Source organism: Scophthalmus maximus, chromosome 8 (genome assembly GCF_022379125.1).
Source record: "Scophthalmus maximus strain ysfricsl-2021 chromosome 8, ASM2237912v1, whole genome shotgun sequence".
In the NCBI taxonomy this organism is placed as follows: Eukaryota; Metazoa; Chordata; class Actinopteri; order Pleuronectiformes; family Scophthalmidae; genus Scophthalmus; species Scophthalmus maximus.
This window is the reverse complement of record NC_061522.1, coordinates 15,934,285-15,946,730: the sequence shown is the minus strand read 5'-3', so window position 1 is coordinate 15,946,730 and position 12,446 is coordinate 15,934,285. Positions and strand designations below refer to the sequence as shown.

Here is a 12,446-nt window from a genome sequence, read left to right as displayed (position 1 = left end):
GGTAGAAATGTCAGTTTTGTAATGAGACATGGTGAGTTATGGGACAGGACGGTTTATCATCAAACTTTGTAACATATAAGAATATAAGACGAGAATCTCAGTTCTAAAATAAAAAAATACTGTATAAACATAAGGGGTTTATCTAAAAATTTTAGGAATTTGAATAGTTTACCTTCTCCAGATTGACGTCAGCCTCCACTATCTGCTTCAAAGCGTGACGAGGAAGTGAGGCGTTGTGGTGCAGGAAGTGGGAAAGGGTCTCGTTGTCTTTCAAAAAGTCCTTCAACTTGAAACCTAGAAAAAAACAGATTAATAAATAAATTACTAATAAATAAAATGAATAGAAAGATTTGATCAGCACAAAACACTCAATGATTTAAAAAGAAAACAGAGGCGTCTTTATTTTGGTGGTTTCTAGCAATACCAGGACAATCAGCAGCATCCTGAGCAAGATAGCCAGTAAAGATAGAATAAGTTGACATGACAATACTTTACAAACCACTTTCACATGCAACTGAGGGAAACAAGTTGCAAAAACTTGTGCTGGGTGATAAACATAATGTTTAATACACAAATAACAAATGGACACAGTCCAAGAACATGAACATACTTAACTGGATAAAATGATTGGAGCCAAATCAAATTTTTTGCTTGAGTGCTAACTTTAAAAACAAAGACACACACTGTCTTCATAGCGCCTGAGACCGTTTTTTTTTTAAAATTTCAGATGCTTTTCTGAGTCAGCTGTGTAATTGCGCGCGCACAAACACACACACACACACACACACACACACACGCACACACACACACACACTCATCAGCTCTTCGTACCCAGTCAGGGGTTACTGTAGGGCATTCCACTTTAGCCTAGATACTTTCTCTCTGTGTCTCCGTCTCGCTCTGTCTAACACTCTTCCTCCCCAAGTTCCCCTGTCTTTGCATTTCACCTTTTTCTGTTCTGTTCAACTCTGCTCTCCTACAGTCTGTTCACATCTTGATAATGACAAGTCAAATTATAATTATTCCTTGGGGGGGGGGGGGGGGCAGTTATTCTTTTCCGTATATTTTCAAGTGGCCAAAGTTTCAAATAATGAAAAACATATGTAAAAGTCCTCCATGTTAGACATAAGGTCAGGCATCACACTGGCCTGAACACTAGGTTTCCCCCCCAAAAATGTCTTCTTTATTTCTTTTTCCTTTCATCCGATCCAAGCGCAGCTAGTTCAACCAAAACAGTCTCCTTTTGTATGATTACAGGCATTTAAATTAAACCAGCATACAAATTACCAACAGTGAAGGTTGACTGCGGTTGTTTGGCAACAGCGAAATAACATTTTACAAGGAAAGTGGGATTTTGGATTTCCTGACGGCCATTTTATCACATTTCCCACGTACAACTACCGACTTGGGCAATATGTAATTGAAAGGCTAAATCCATGGGTGCTGGGTTTTTAAGGAGGCCTGAGCTAATATTGCCGGTTTCATTCAGAGGCTCAACTGAGGGACGGCATAGCAGGCACGTCCTAAAATCTCCTGTAAAACTTTTCCTACTTTCTATCTGTTATAGCTATCAGATGACAACCACATGCACACACACACACACACACACATATATACACAGGAAACACTTTACTTCTACAGACGTAAGCAAGGAAGGAGGAAGTGAAAGAGAACAGTGTGTTTCTGTGTGTTGGGTCAACACAGGTCACTCTCCCTTCCTAGCTTCATGGTTGTGCAGCAGAGTGCGTGTGCTATTTGAGTTTGAGGTGTGAGTGTGTGTGTGTGAGTGTGTTACGCACACGTCCCTATAATTCTGCTCCCCCATGGGCTTCTGTGTGAACGTGTAACTGTGCACCTGTGCCTGTGTGCACATATTAGGTCTCAGGGGTGAACATCCAGGCAGTGCTAATAAGGTCTAATCAGTGCCCAAGTAGGAAGTCACAAATCCCATGGTGCATTGCATCCGGAGGCCCTTGAGGACACAAGATGAGACGGTGCGACCTCGGTAAAAAAGAAAGTCTAACAGTTGGTGTAGTCAGTAAAGATGTTTTTTTCCCTATGTTGGAGCCACTTGGACACAAGTGTGAGCCCTATGTTAAAACTTACGAGTCTATATATGCTTCAGTTTTAAATTAAACTGTTCTAGTATCACGCACCTTGACAACCAGCGTCATCACTGGTCAAACTCATCGACAATCAAGCACAGGATTTCTGTGTGACCTGGCAGACAGATCAACTAAAGATGGCTGCTGCATGAATTCTGAAAATCAACTCACAAAATGGTTGTGTGATGGAGTGACTGTTTTGATATAGAGACTTGGGGGGGGGGTAACTTGTCAGATTGTGACAAGTCACCATCAACATATTATGGTTATATATATGTGGGTAAAGCTAAATTAAGGGTTGAGGTAGACATGTTGGGCTGCTGTTTATGGTTGAAGTGAATGTAATGAGGATCTGTGTGTCGAGTAATATGCACAGTCAAGAAAAAGGCCAGCCAGATAATATATGAAGTAGGTGAAGGGCTAAAAATACAAGATGTTCTCCTCTGTTATGCAATTCCACTTTTAAAATTAACTATGGCCAATGTCGGTACATTTTGATCTATCATCTATTTGGTATTAAGAGGATTTTAATTATGTTTTATCTCATAAAGAAGAAATGCATTTGCTAATAAGGGAGATCCTGTGTGATTAATCTATTTATACTAGCTCCTACCTCTCCCTGACCTTTCCACCGCCCGTTCCGTGACACTTTAAATCTAATTTACTGACCCCGTCCGTTATTAACTGACACGTGAGGGTCTCTTTGAACCATGCAGTTATTCATATAGAGTCCCTCTCCAGTTTGCTTTCTCCTGCATCATGACTGGCTCAACACGGCATCAGAGTGCATTCCCTCACTTGGAATCAAGACAAACATAGGCCCGAACATGGGATTGAGCATTATCAGACAGCTGTGCATTTAGAAAACAATTGTGATGAAGTGCGCACTTGCACCAAAGCCTAAAAAATAATAATAAAAGATCCTGAATTAAAAATGAAAATAAATAATAAAACAAAATCAATGATGACCTCTGGCTCTTTTCACTCCAGTTAAAATGTAATGACCCATTAAGCAGACACCAAGACAACATGTAATCAAACAATTAAATAAAAACGAATATTTTTACATGAAGATAAACACATTTTCTTTTAATTTGCTCTGGTGTGGGAGCTCTCTCCTTTTTCAGGTCATGCTGTGCTTTTTAGAAAAACCACTGCATATCATGTTGTATTTCTGGGCTAACAGAGAGGTCAGCAGCCAAAACAACAAGAAACTTGTCCTGCTTTGCATCATGATTTCTGTTAGTAGTCTCTAATTACTATACCTTTACATAAGGGTGTGATAGTAATAGTATTTTACTTATAGAAACTAAATGGACTGATTTTCAGCATAACAGAAACATTGCTTTAGCATCACTGATGAAATAAACAAAAGGACGACAGAGTCTCAAGCTCCTCATTTGATATTGCAATTAACTGAGGTCAAGTCACCTTACAGATGTTCACTGTTACTGCACTCGGCCCTGTAATGCCCCTTCTTGTCTTATTATCCTCCATTTTTCACAACATGTTCGTCCTTTTGCCCTCATTGTCTTTTTTAACATGGCCGACTGTTCCCGCCATGCCTCCCCCATCAGAGTGATGATCACTCAATTTGTATGAAAATATTTTTCAAGCAAGCTAGTTTTCAGAGCAAAGTTGACGTGTTTGCGGGACTTCTCTAAAGTAATGGCAGAGTTCAGCGCAGCCCTCGTTCCTGTTTCCAGGTTGCTTTGACCCAGTCAGCACAGTGGAGCAATCAACAAGATCATTTTTTTTCTCTGCTCCGCGACAGCCTCGGTCATAATGATGACTCTCTCCCTTTTATCTGCTTTTTTCCCCCAAAATGTTGGCCAAAAAACCTGAGCACTGACATTGGAGATAATGTTTGCATGAGTTTGCATAATTGATAGCAGCGTTTGCAGAATAGCGTGCACTGTATCAGTGTGTACAACATCTGTCCTCTGTCCACTCTCCTCGTTCACAGGAAGCAGCAACATTCCAGTCGGCACAATGACATTTTACTGCCAGATCTGTGCCGTGATTATACAGTGACTGTCAGGGGGTGCACAATTTTCTGTTATTTCCGTGGACCCACGTGATTAGAGAGGCTGAGCGCCGACACCCACTGGCGTCTTGGAGATGGGTCCATCACGGCTGGCAGGCAGTGATAAGAACGGGACACGTTACGCCCTCGACTATTCTCCCAAGACTCAGAGTCAACATTGGTTACATCAGCTGCTACACCGCAGAGGTCACCTGGACAAGTCACTTTCACTTGGTTTAACAAGTTACTAATCATGTTTTGTTCATTTGATCTGCACTGGAAAACGAAAACTGCTTTTTCAAACTGCAACTTTTTAAAAAATTACTTCAATTTGTAACACACAAATTAAAAAAAAAAATTCAACTTGAAGCCTTCAGTTGTCTTAACTAATTCATTTTGTGTTACCAATTGGAGTATTTTTTTAAGTTTAACAATTTTATTTTTTCAGTGTGCATTTATTCAAGCTTAAGTAACTTTGTACTATGTCATATTCTTCTTTTTACATTTAAATTCTAAGAGATCAAAAAACAACACTGGAAACAATTATCTTGCATTTCACAGCTTGTTAACAGTGGCGTTTTATGAGCAAATTTAGCCGCAGTTGGGTAGGGCTGTGCCTTTTAAGTTGAAATGGGCATACTAGCAATAAAAAGGGGTTGAATGGGTGATCAATCTGAATGACCACGGGGGTTGTGTGAGTGTGTGTGCGTGTTGGGGGGAGGGTCCTTACTGGCAGTGTTCTTCTGCAGCTTCCTGAGGGCCCTCAGCAGTCCCTTGTAGCCCTCTTGGCTCTTATCATTCTGAGTGTACAGCAGGATCTTTTTGGCATCGAGGAACAGACGGGAGATTCTGATGATCCACAGAGAGACAACAGACAACATGATTATGTCGATATGAGCTTGAATATTATTGCTACAGAAATCACACACTCTTGAGAGTTGCAGAGCAGTGCATTGGTTAAACTGTGAATAATTATGAAGGCCGTGTCACTCACATGGAGTCGTTGAAGTTTCCCACAACTGCAGGACTCTCTCCGGGGGTAGGATTGCGGAAGCAGGGGTTGTTGGCGTTACAGATGATGCCTTGTACCCAGGGCAGGGTACCCGCTGAGGGCATAGCCTTGTTAGGGAAATGGCCTGGAAAAAGTAACGTACAATCTATTAGATTGTTGTTAAAACATCAGAAAAATGTAGGAGAGGTCAGAAAGACATCACTAGACCTTGAAGGAGATTTGGGATATTTTTCAGTCTTGCAAAACAGGTGATTGCACCTATTTTTAAGATGTCTGTGTCACAAGTTAGTTTATTCCCCACCATAAAAAATCTAAAACCTCCTAAATATCCTTCCAATTTTTTTTAAATAAACATATCAGCTGTTCAGCAAATTATTGTGAGTTTGTCTGTACAAAAATCAACATTAGTCACTGTAGTTAACTCACTAAGCAGCTGAAATATCATGTACAGAAACTGATCTTGGAAAAGGGTTGTCAAGTTACAGAAATAATCAGCTTTTAAAAGCGCTGACTTTGGATGATGGGTTTCAACTCAATTGTTTGGACTCTTATCAGCTGACTTTACTGCTACTGCTGCAATTTACTGAGGTTAACTAACTACACAAAGATAAGCATAAGCAACAAGTGGGTCAGGAGGTTAAACACTTCTTTGGGTTGACTGGGTTTCAACTGACTTGTAGTGGGCCGTCATATTGGGTCAGTGCTTTTTAGAACCTGGGCAAAGTTGTGAAACCAGCTCTGATGACGAATTATATTGTATTTCTTTTCCAGGAGCTGAAACGTCATATCACATGTTCACACAGTGCAAACCAATATTGACAAAACCAACAGCTCCTCCTGTGACAAAAACATGGAAACCTTGGCTGACTAATATGTTGATTTTACCAAGAACCAATAGGCAAACATTTGATCTAAGAATTGAATTCGAACAGGCTAACACTCACCAGTGGACAGATAATATAAAATAAAGTTAGTTTTAATGTTTTGACAACTACCACCCATCCCTCCCAAACTCTCTGCAGGTCTGCTTACATTCATGTTGCTCGTAGGGCGGATAATGCATTCGGACTGAGATCAGGATGAAGAAGATGAACAGGGGCCAGACGATCTCAATCAGCAGCTGGATCTAAGAAGGGAAGACGACATGGTTTGTTAATTAAGCAGATAAAAGCAGGAGGTGATACACGTGGAAATTGATGAGTCAATCATTCCAAAGTTTTTCTTTGAGCTTCACGGTTTTAGCACTTTTTTCAGATCAAATAGTATCATCTCTTCTGCTTAAGAAGAAAAAAAATCTTAATCTCGTGTGTGCGTATGTGTGTGCGCGCATGGGGCTGTCAGCTGTTTTCCTTTACAAACACTAATCCCACCATGAGTCTGGGTAAGTATATGGGTTAATTAGGGGGGACACAGCGATACACACAGAGAGCAGGAGGTCTGCAGGGTTTAGAGGACTGTGTGTTTGTCCATCTGCTCCATATGGCCCCTCTACTTCGGCTGCGTTTCAACCTCAACCAGATAGGCAGCCATGCGGCATTACTTCTTATTTACACTCACTGTCTTCTACAATGCACTGAAGCCCTTTGTTTGGAAATAATTGGACTGAAAAGCCAAGCAGCAACAGCCTTCACTTTGAGGAAAGGTTCCGGCTTTATGGACAAACGGCTCAATTGTCTGCAGATGAGCCTCCTCAAAATATAGAGAAGTACTGTGCTACAGCGTAGAGCTGAATTTGATTTACATGACTTTGAGTGTGTGGGCATCAACCAGCACAAAATGGTCACTGGACAATGGATGTGACAATGTAAATGTGTCATCATCACATCTTTGACTGACTCACAGTTATCTCGTAAAATGTGAGTCTTTTCAGTCCAAGTGGCCCAGTGGATAATTACATCATTTCTATTGCTGTGGGCTGTAGACACGATGGATTCATGCATATTAATCAGGAAAAACATTAACATGTAGAACGCCTTTGTGATGCCGTTATGACTAGTCATGTGGTACTGAACGTGATCTCTGATTCTACCCGCAGAAAATGTGACTGAGACTAGTGAAGTGAAGCATTTCATGGGAAGCTATACAGGATAACTGAACACTGAACATTAAAACATAATGACAAAATAAAAAAAGTTAACACGTAAAACAAACAACCAAGTGCGGAATTGACTGAGTACTCAGTCCATTGTTCTTCGAGTCAGTAATTTTAACTGCTACTCACTGTCTGTCTCCGTCGGTAGGTGAAGTTTTTCCAAAGCAGTAAACCCAGTTGAGTGGAGACTGCCATGTTGCCGTCTTCCGAACCTCAGCGAGTGTGCTGCCCACACTCCTCACTGTGAACCCCAAAAAACAAGACAAAGGGAGAGGGTCAAGAACGTTCAACCTTGTACATGCACAACAGGCAAAACAAATAACACATTTTCCTCACAGTGAAATTGCCCCAGGTTAAGTACAGTCAGCTAACTAAACCTCTGTGGTCCCCCTTTGTTTCTGCGGGCAAAGACATGATTTAGAAAAATTAAATGCAATTGTGACGCACAAAAATGATGTGAAAACTCAACAGGACACAACGTCAACAAATATGGCTGTAACTTTACATGAATGAAATGCTACAGCAAAAATCATCAGGGTGAAAGAAACCAACAGGAACACGACAATTACCAGGCTGGTTATTACTTGACTCCTTAAATGAACAAAAAACCTACTGACTTAACAAACAACAGATTCACCTATTGAAGAAAACTTCACACTGAAACGCAGACCAGCCTCAAGTACAGCTGCGCTCGGCAAGGGAAGTCGCCTGATGTGTGAGGAAGGCTGCTGACCCCCGAGGCCCACTTCATGTAGACTCGTCTGTTCAAAGGTCGAGCAACGCTGCAACTGGGAGGATGTTCGGGAGTTCTCCAGTGGTGAAAGTTGACTGCTAATCCTTTCATCATCACAGATTTCCCCCCCCTTTGACACCTCATACACAATACTGCATTTGATAATGTTAAAGTAAAGTATCACTTAGAGCCCAGCCCGTCCCTGTTGTTCAACCCGAACACAACAACCCACTGATTAAACAGCAGCAGTGGGTTTAATGGAAGCACAGTGATTAACACGTACATGTTTCCACTGGTGTAATCAGATTCATTTAATGGCATATTACTCATCCTGAATGGAAACCTACGTTTTTCTTTGCTATGCCTCTTTTTTTTCTACGTGCAGATTTAAATGACCTTGGAATCGTGTTCAGACGTGTTTGATTCAACATTGCCCTGATCAGCCCACACAGTCCATCCATTTCTGGAAAAACACCAGAGCAAACAAAATACGTATTCTCTTTCAACAGAAAATGATGAACTTCGGCGACCGAAAGGTCAGTAGAAGCAGGACGCCCCCTGAATCTGAACACATGCACTTATACATTTGCAATCCTGTTTTTCAGAGACAGACACCTGGCCTTCGAGAGATAATACAGGTCAAGACCTGTAACTCCTTAATAAAGTCATCGTGGCTCGCAGCACACATGGACAACATTTGTTTAATCTAACGCAGAAAAGTTGTATTACAGCAGATATTTTACTTTTGGCTGTGACATTTATAACAGCTCAAGTTATACCCCTTCTCACATTCATAAAGAGCTAATTAATATAAAGACTCAATCCTTATATCTATAAATTTAATTCAAAATGTCCTTCTTATTTCTTCAAGTTTTACTGCAAACTTTAAAATCTTTGGATAAAAGAAATGAAGGCCACCCTGTTTGTTATGCCGAATGTCCTTTACACGGAGAGAAGCTGACTGGTTGTCATAGAGAGCCGAACAACAGCTCCACACTGTCAAGGACGATAATGTTCAAACATGTCCATACCTAATGAAATGATTGACCAACTTTTCTATGGTTAATATGAATGAATCACATCTAACAACTTCCCCAGGCGTCTCCACTTACTTTCCGGGGCGAATCAAATTTTAGAACATCACTGCCAATATGAATGCCCTCCAGCATTAAATAACTCTCCCCTCTACCAGTGGCCAATAAGACGAACGTCAACGTCGTGTTAACAGCATTTCACTTTAAATACCTGTAAGTCATTCGCGTTGCACACATTTCCCACTGCTACGGGCAGTTTTGAATAAATCCACTGGAATGTGTAATATGTTGCAATAAAAACCAACAGGAGCTTTGGGATCGACCGACAAACAAACACAGCGACCAATGTACAATATCTGCCGGTGCCTCTGTTTTCTCTCTGAGTCACTCTCTTTACTGACAGCGCTCAGGGCACAGTCAGTGCCTCTGCGTTTTGCTGGGGAACGCCGTGAAATAGCTGCTGTGGACTCTCGCTGAAAGACACATAATCAAAAGCAATCAGATATCGGCCCGCAGCACGGCTGATAATTCCACTCATACAGTACATAACCGCAGAACATGTGATTTAACAAGGACACAACATGGAGCACTTGAAAAAACATTGCCATCAGCACAAGCTTGTCTTTGGACACAAGTCTGAATCTTCTTCGTCTTTTAAGTAGATTTGATTCCCCGCTGAATGTATTCCACCTCCCTTCTATACAAATCCTATGAAAAGAAAGAAAAACACCACCTGCATTCATGTGTGTCTCTGTACAGTTGCTGCAGGCTGTGTGTGGGCAGACAGTACATGTTCGTGCAGCCTGCAGGCAACATATTTGCCACATCTGTCATACACTGAATACATTTCCTTATTTATCCCCTAAATTTGATCAGTGAAAGAAAATGGGTGTTTACAACTCGTCCACCTCCTTTTGGGGGCTTGATATGGAAACACCGTGTAGACATGTTTATTGACACGACCTGATTGTTTTTCTCATCTCACTTTCATCAGCAGTTTTTTTTTTTTTTTCCACAATCAATCTATCATTCAATCAATCGGAGCAGTTTTGACTGTGCCTCCGTGAAGACTCTGATTCGGGCAAACGCTGGTGGAAATGTAAGCCTAGAGATTTCAGAGTTTTTATTTTGATCGGTGTCGAGTCGACGACGAGGCCAAATGGTGCAGAGCAAGGGCGCCCCTAGTGGCACACGCTGAATCTCCAGGTTCGGGTACTTGTTTACCATCAACCCTCGCTCACGTGTTACATCACTCGCAAAGGTGGGTTTTCTCTCAGCTCCATTGTCTCCCTTGTCTCCCTTGTTTCCTGAACCCAGCTGGCAGGCGAGTCACACTTGCATAATGTAAAAATCAAAGGAAGGTTCATTCATTTAGCAATGAGAGCGAGAGAGAAAGGAGATATAAAACATTCGCTGCTTTTGCATGAAAGAGACATGAAAAAGGAAAGCAGCTGTTCTTCGTCTTCGACAGCAGACACGCACATTGATTAAGAGAGGAAAAAAAAACAGAGCTATTCTTGCGCACATTTCGAAAAAAGGATGAGGAAAAATCAAAACAAACTTGAAAGGGAAACACGGGCTGTGATGAACAAGTCATTACAGATCATCTTCTGTACAGCGACATTAATGGCAGAAATTCATCGTCTCGACGTTGACTTGTTGTGTTTCATTGTTCTTTTGGACCGAGGTTACTGTCGGTCATCCAGCTCCGCGATGCTGAGCCGCATCAGCGTCAAGACAGACGAGATCAGCCGACGAGTGAGGCGGAGGAGCCTTTCAGCATCGAGCTGCAACAAATTGTCACTTGCAGCTATCCGTCGGTCATCTCCTGTTGCCCTTTAAAATGTGCCGTGTTTTTAATCAACAAAAGGAAATGTAAGAGAGAGGGAGATGCGATGTTTTTTTTGTTTCTAATTCTGATCTAGTTGTTTGTGGGTTCGACGTCTGTATCACATAAAGACTTCGCCACAGAGAGGCTTTTATTTTGGTGACAACGGACCGGAAGTTGTCTGTAGCCTTTAGCTACCTTGACGCTACTTCACCCAGACGGTCACAGAGGATACTGAGCTGATTAAAGAGCAACAAAACCAGCCAGGATTTATTTTCCTCTTTGTCATTCTACCAAAACAACAGCACTGTTCAGAACATATAACGTCGCTTTAAGCACATTGTGGTCATTGTTCAACTTCGCGACGTTAAAAACGAGCATGATGTTATTTGCATTCAAAAATCAAAATCAATTGCATCTTCGACGTTTCAATTACTTGAAATTTTTTTTATTAAAAAAACCAACAAGATTAAGCTTGTCATATATTGACATTAACACGTTTTAGCGGCGCCACGGTGGCACATTTCATCTCTTTGTTGCCCCAACATAGAAACTCACAAATCCTAAAAAAAAAACAAATTAAGGTCCAAACTCACCGACCTCAGTCCTGAACGGTGTGAATATCCACTCCTTGTCTTTTCATGAATTGAATTCCCTCATCGGGGACGCGCACTAGTGAATGGTGAGTGAACTGTACTCCTCCACCACTTCGGTCCTCCGCAGCTCTATCAGTGTCTGACAAAACAGTTTTTTTTTTCCTCCAGCAGGCTTTTATAGCGCCGCGCGGTGCGCAGCGGAGCGGAGGAGCAGCAGAGGTAACTAACGGTCACCGTTTGTTGCTGCTCCCATATAAGGCGAGCACGTGCGGCGTCAAAACATGTCTTAAAGGGCCAGCGACACCTCATGGCCTCGTCAATGCACTGTGAAATACTAAATGACTTCTTATAGGTCAATGCTTTTGGACTAAAACTACGTTTGTCTCAGTCACTAAAAGTGCAACAATTATCAATATCATTGTAACCCTATAGTAGTATCCATCTATCCTCCACCAATCAACCTATCTGTCTGTCTATAACCAAAGCATCAAGTACAGCAAACAACAGCTAGCGTGCAAGCAAGCGGTTGAGAATTGAAAAAGGGGCACGACAACGCGGGATAAAATAAGAATATGGACATCTAAGGGTAAAGTTGTAAAAGAGGAATTGTGTCAGCGTTTACGAGAGAGAAAACGTACCGTAAAGTTCAATAACAACTTGTATTTATAGGTGCATGAGGTGAATGGCCACAAGCCACACAATCTACAGCTTCTAAATTCATTGCTGTTGTAGTTAATGTCACAGAGATGTGAAATGTGAAAACAGATCATCGTTTTCTGTTGAAATGAAAACACAAAATGAAATGGGGAACCAGCAGAGTGATGTGTAGAAATACTTGTGGGTTTGTCAGACAGCAGACTGTAACACTCCATTAGTCTTGTCTCTCCAAGCACCAGTGCAGAACTCTCTGAAATCAAATGTCACCTTCCCGACATCCTCCTCCTCTTTCTCCTTCCTAAAAAGAATTGTGAATGTCGTTATGTACGCCTGGATGTGTGTTAGCCCTCTGACAGCTTGGCA

The 12,446-nt window shown here is 41.6% G+C and overlaps 1 protein-coding gene across 2 annotated transcripts in view; it reads right to left on the bottom strand.

The window, feature by feature from the left end:
* Nucleotides 1–11,585, bottom strand: part of LOC118312226 (phospholipid-transporting ATPase ABCA1) — a 37,727-nt gene extending 26,142 nt beyond the window's left edge. For both annotated transcript variants that reach the window (XM_035636643.2, XM_035636644.2), the window contains exons 1-6: nt 11,427–11,585; nt 7,365–7,476; nt 6,176–6,269; nt 5,126–5,267; nt 4,862–4,980; nt 173–294 (exon numbers count right to left, since the gene is read on the bottom strand). In XM_035636643.2, coding sequence (XP_035492536.2) covers nt 173–294; nt 4,862–4,980; nt 5,126–5,267; nt 6,176–6,269; nt 7,365–7,430 — 543 coding nt within the window. In that variant the 5' untranslated portion in view covers nt 7,431–7,476; nt 11,427–11,585. The remainder of the gene's footprint in view (nt 1–172; nt 295–4,861; nt 4,981–5,125; nt 5,268–6,175; nt 6,270–7,364; nt 7,477–11,426) is intronic.
* Nucleotides 11,586–12,446: the final 861 nt, after the last annotated feature.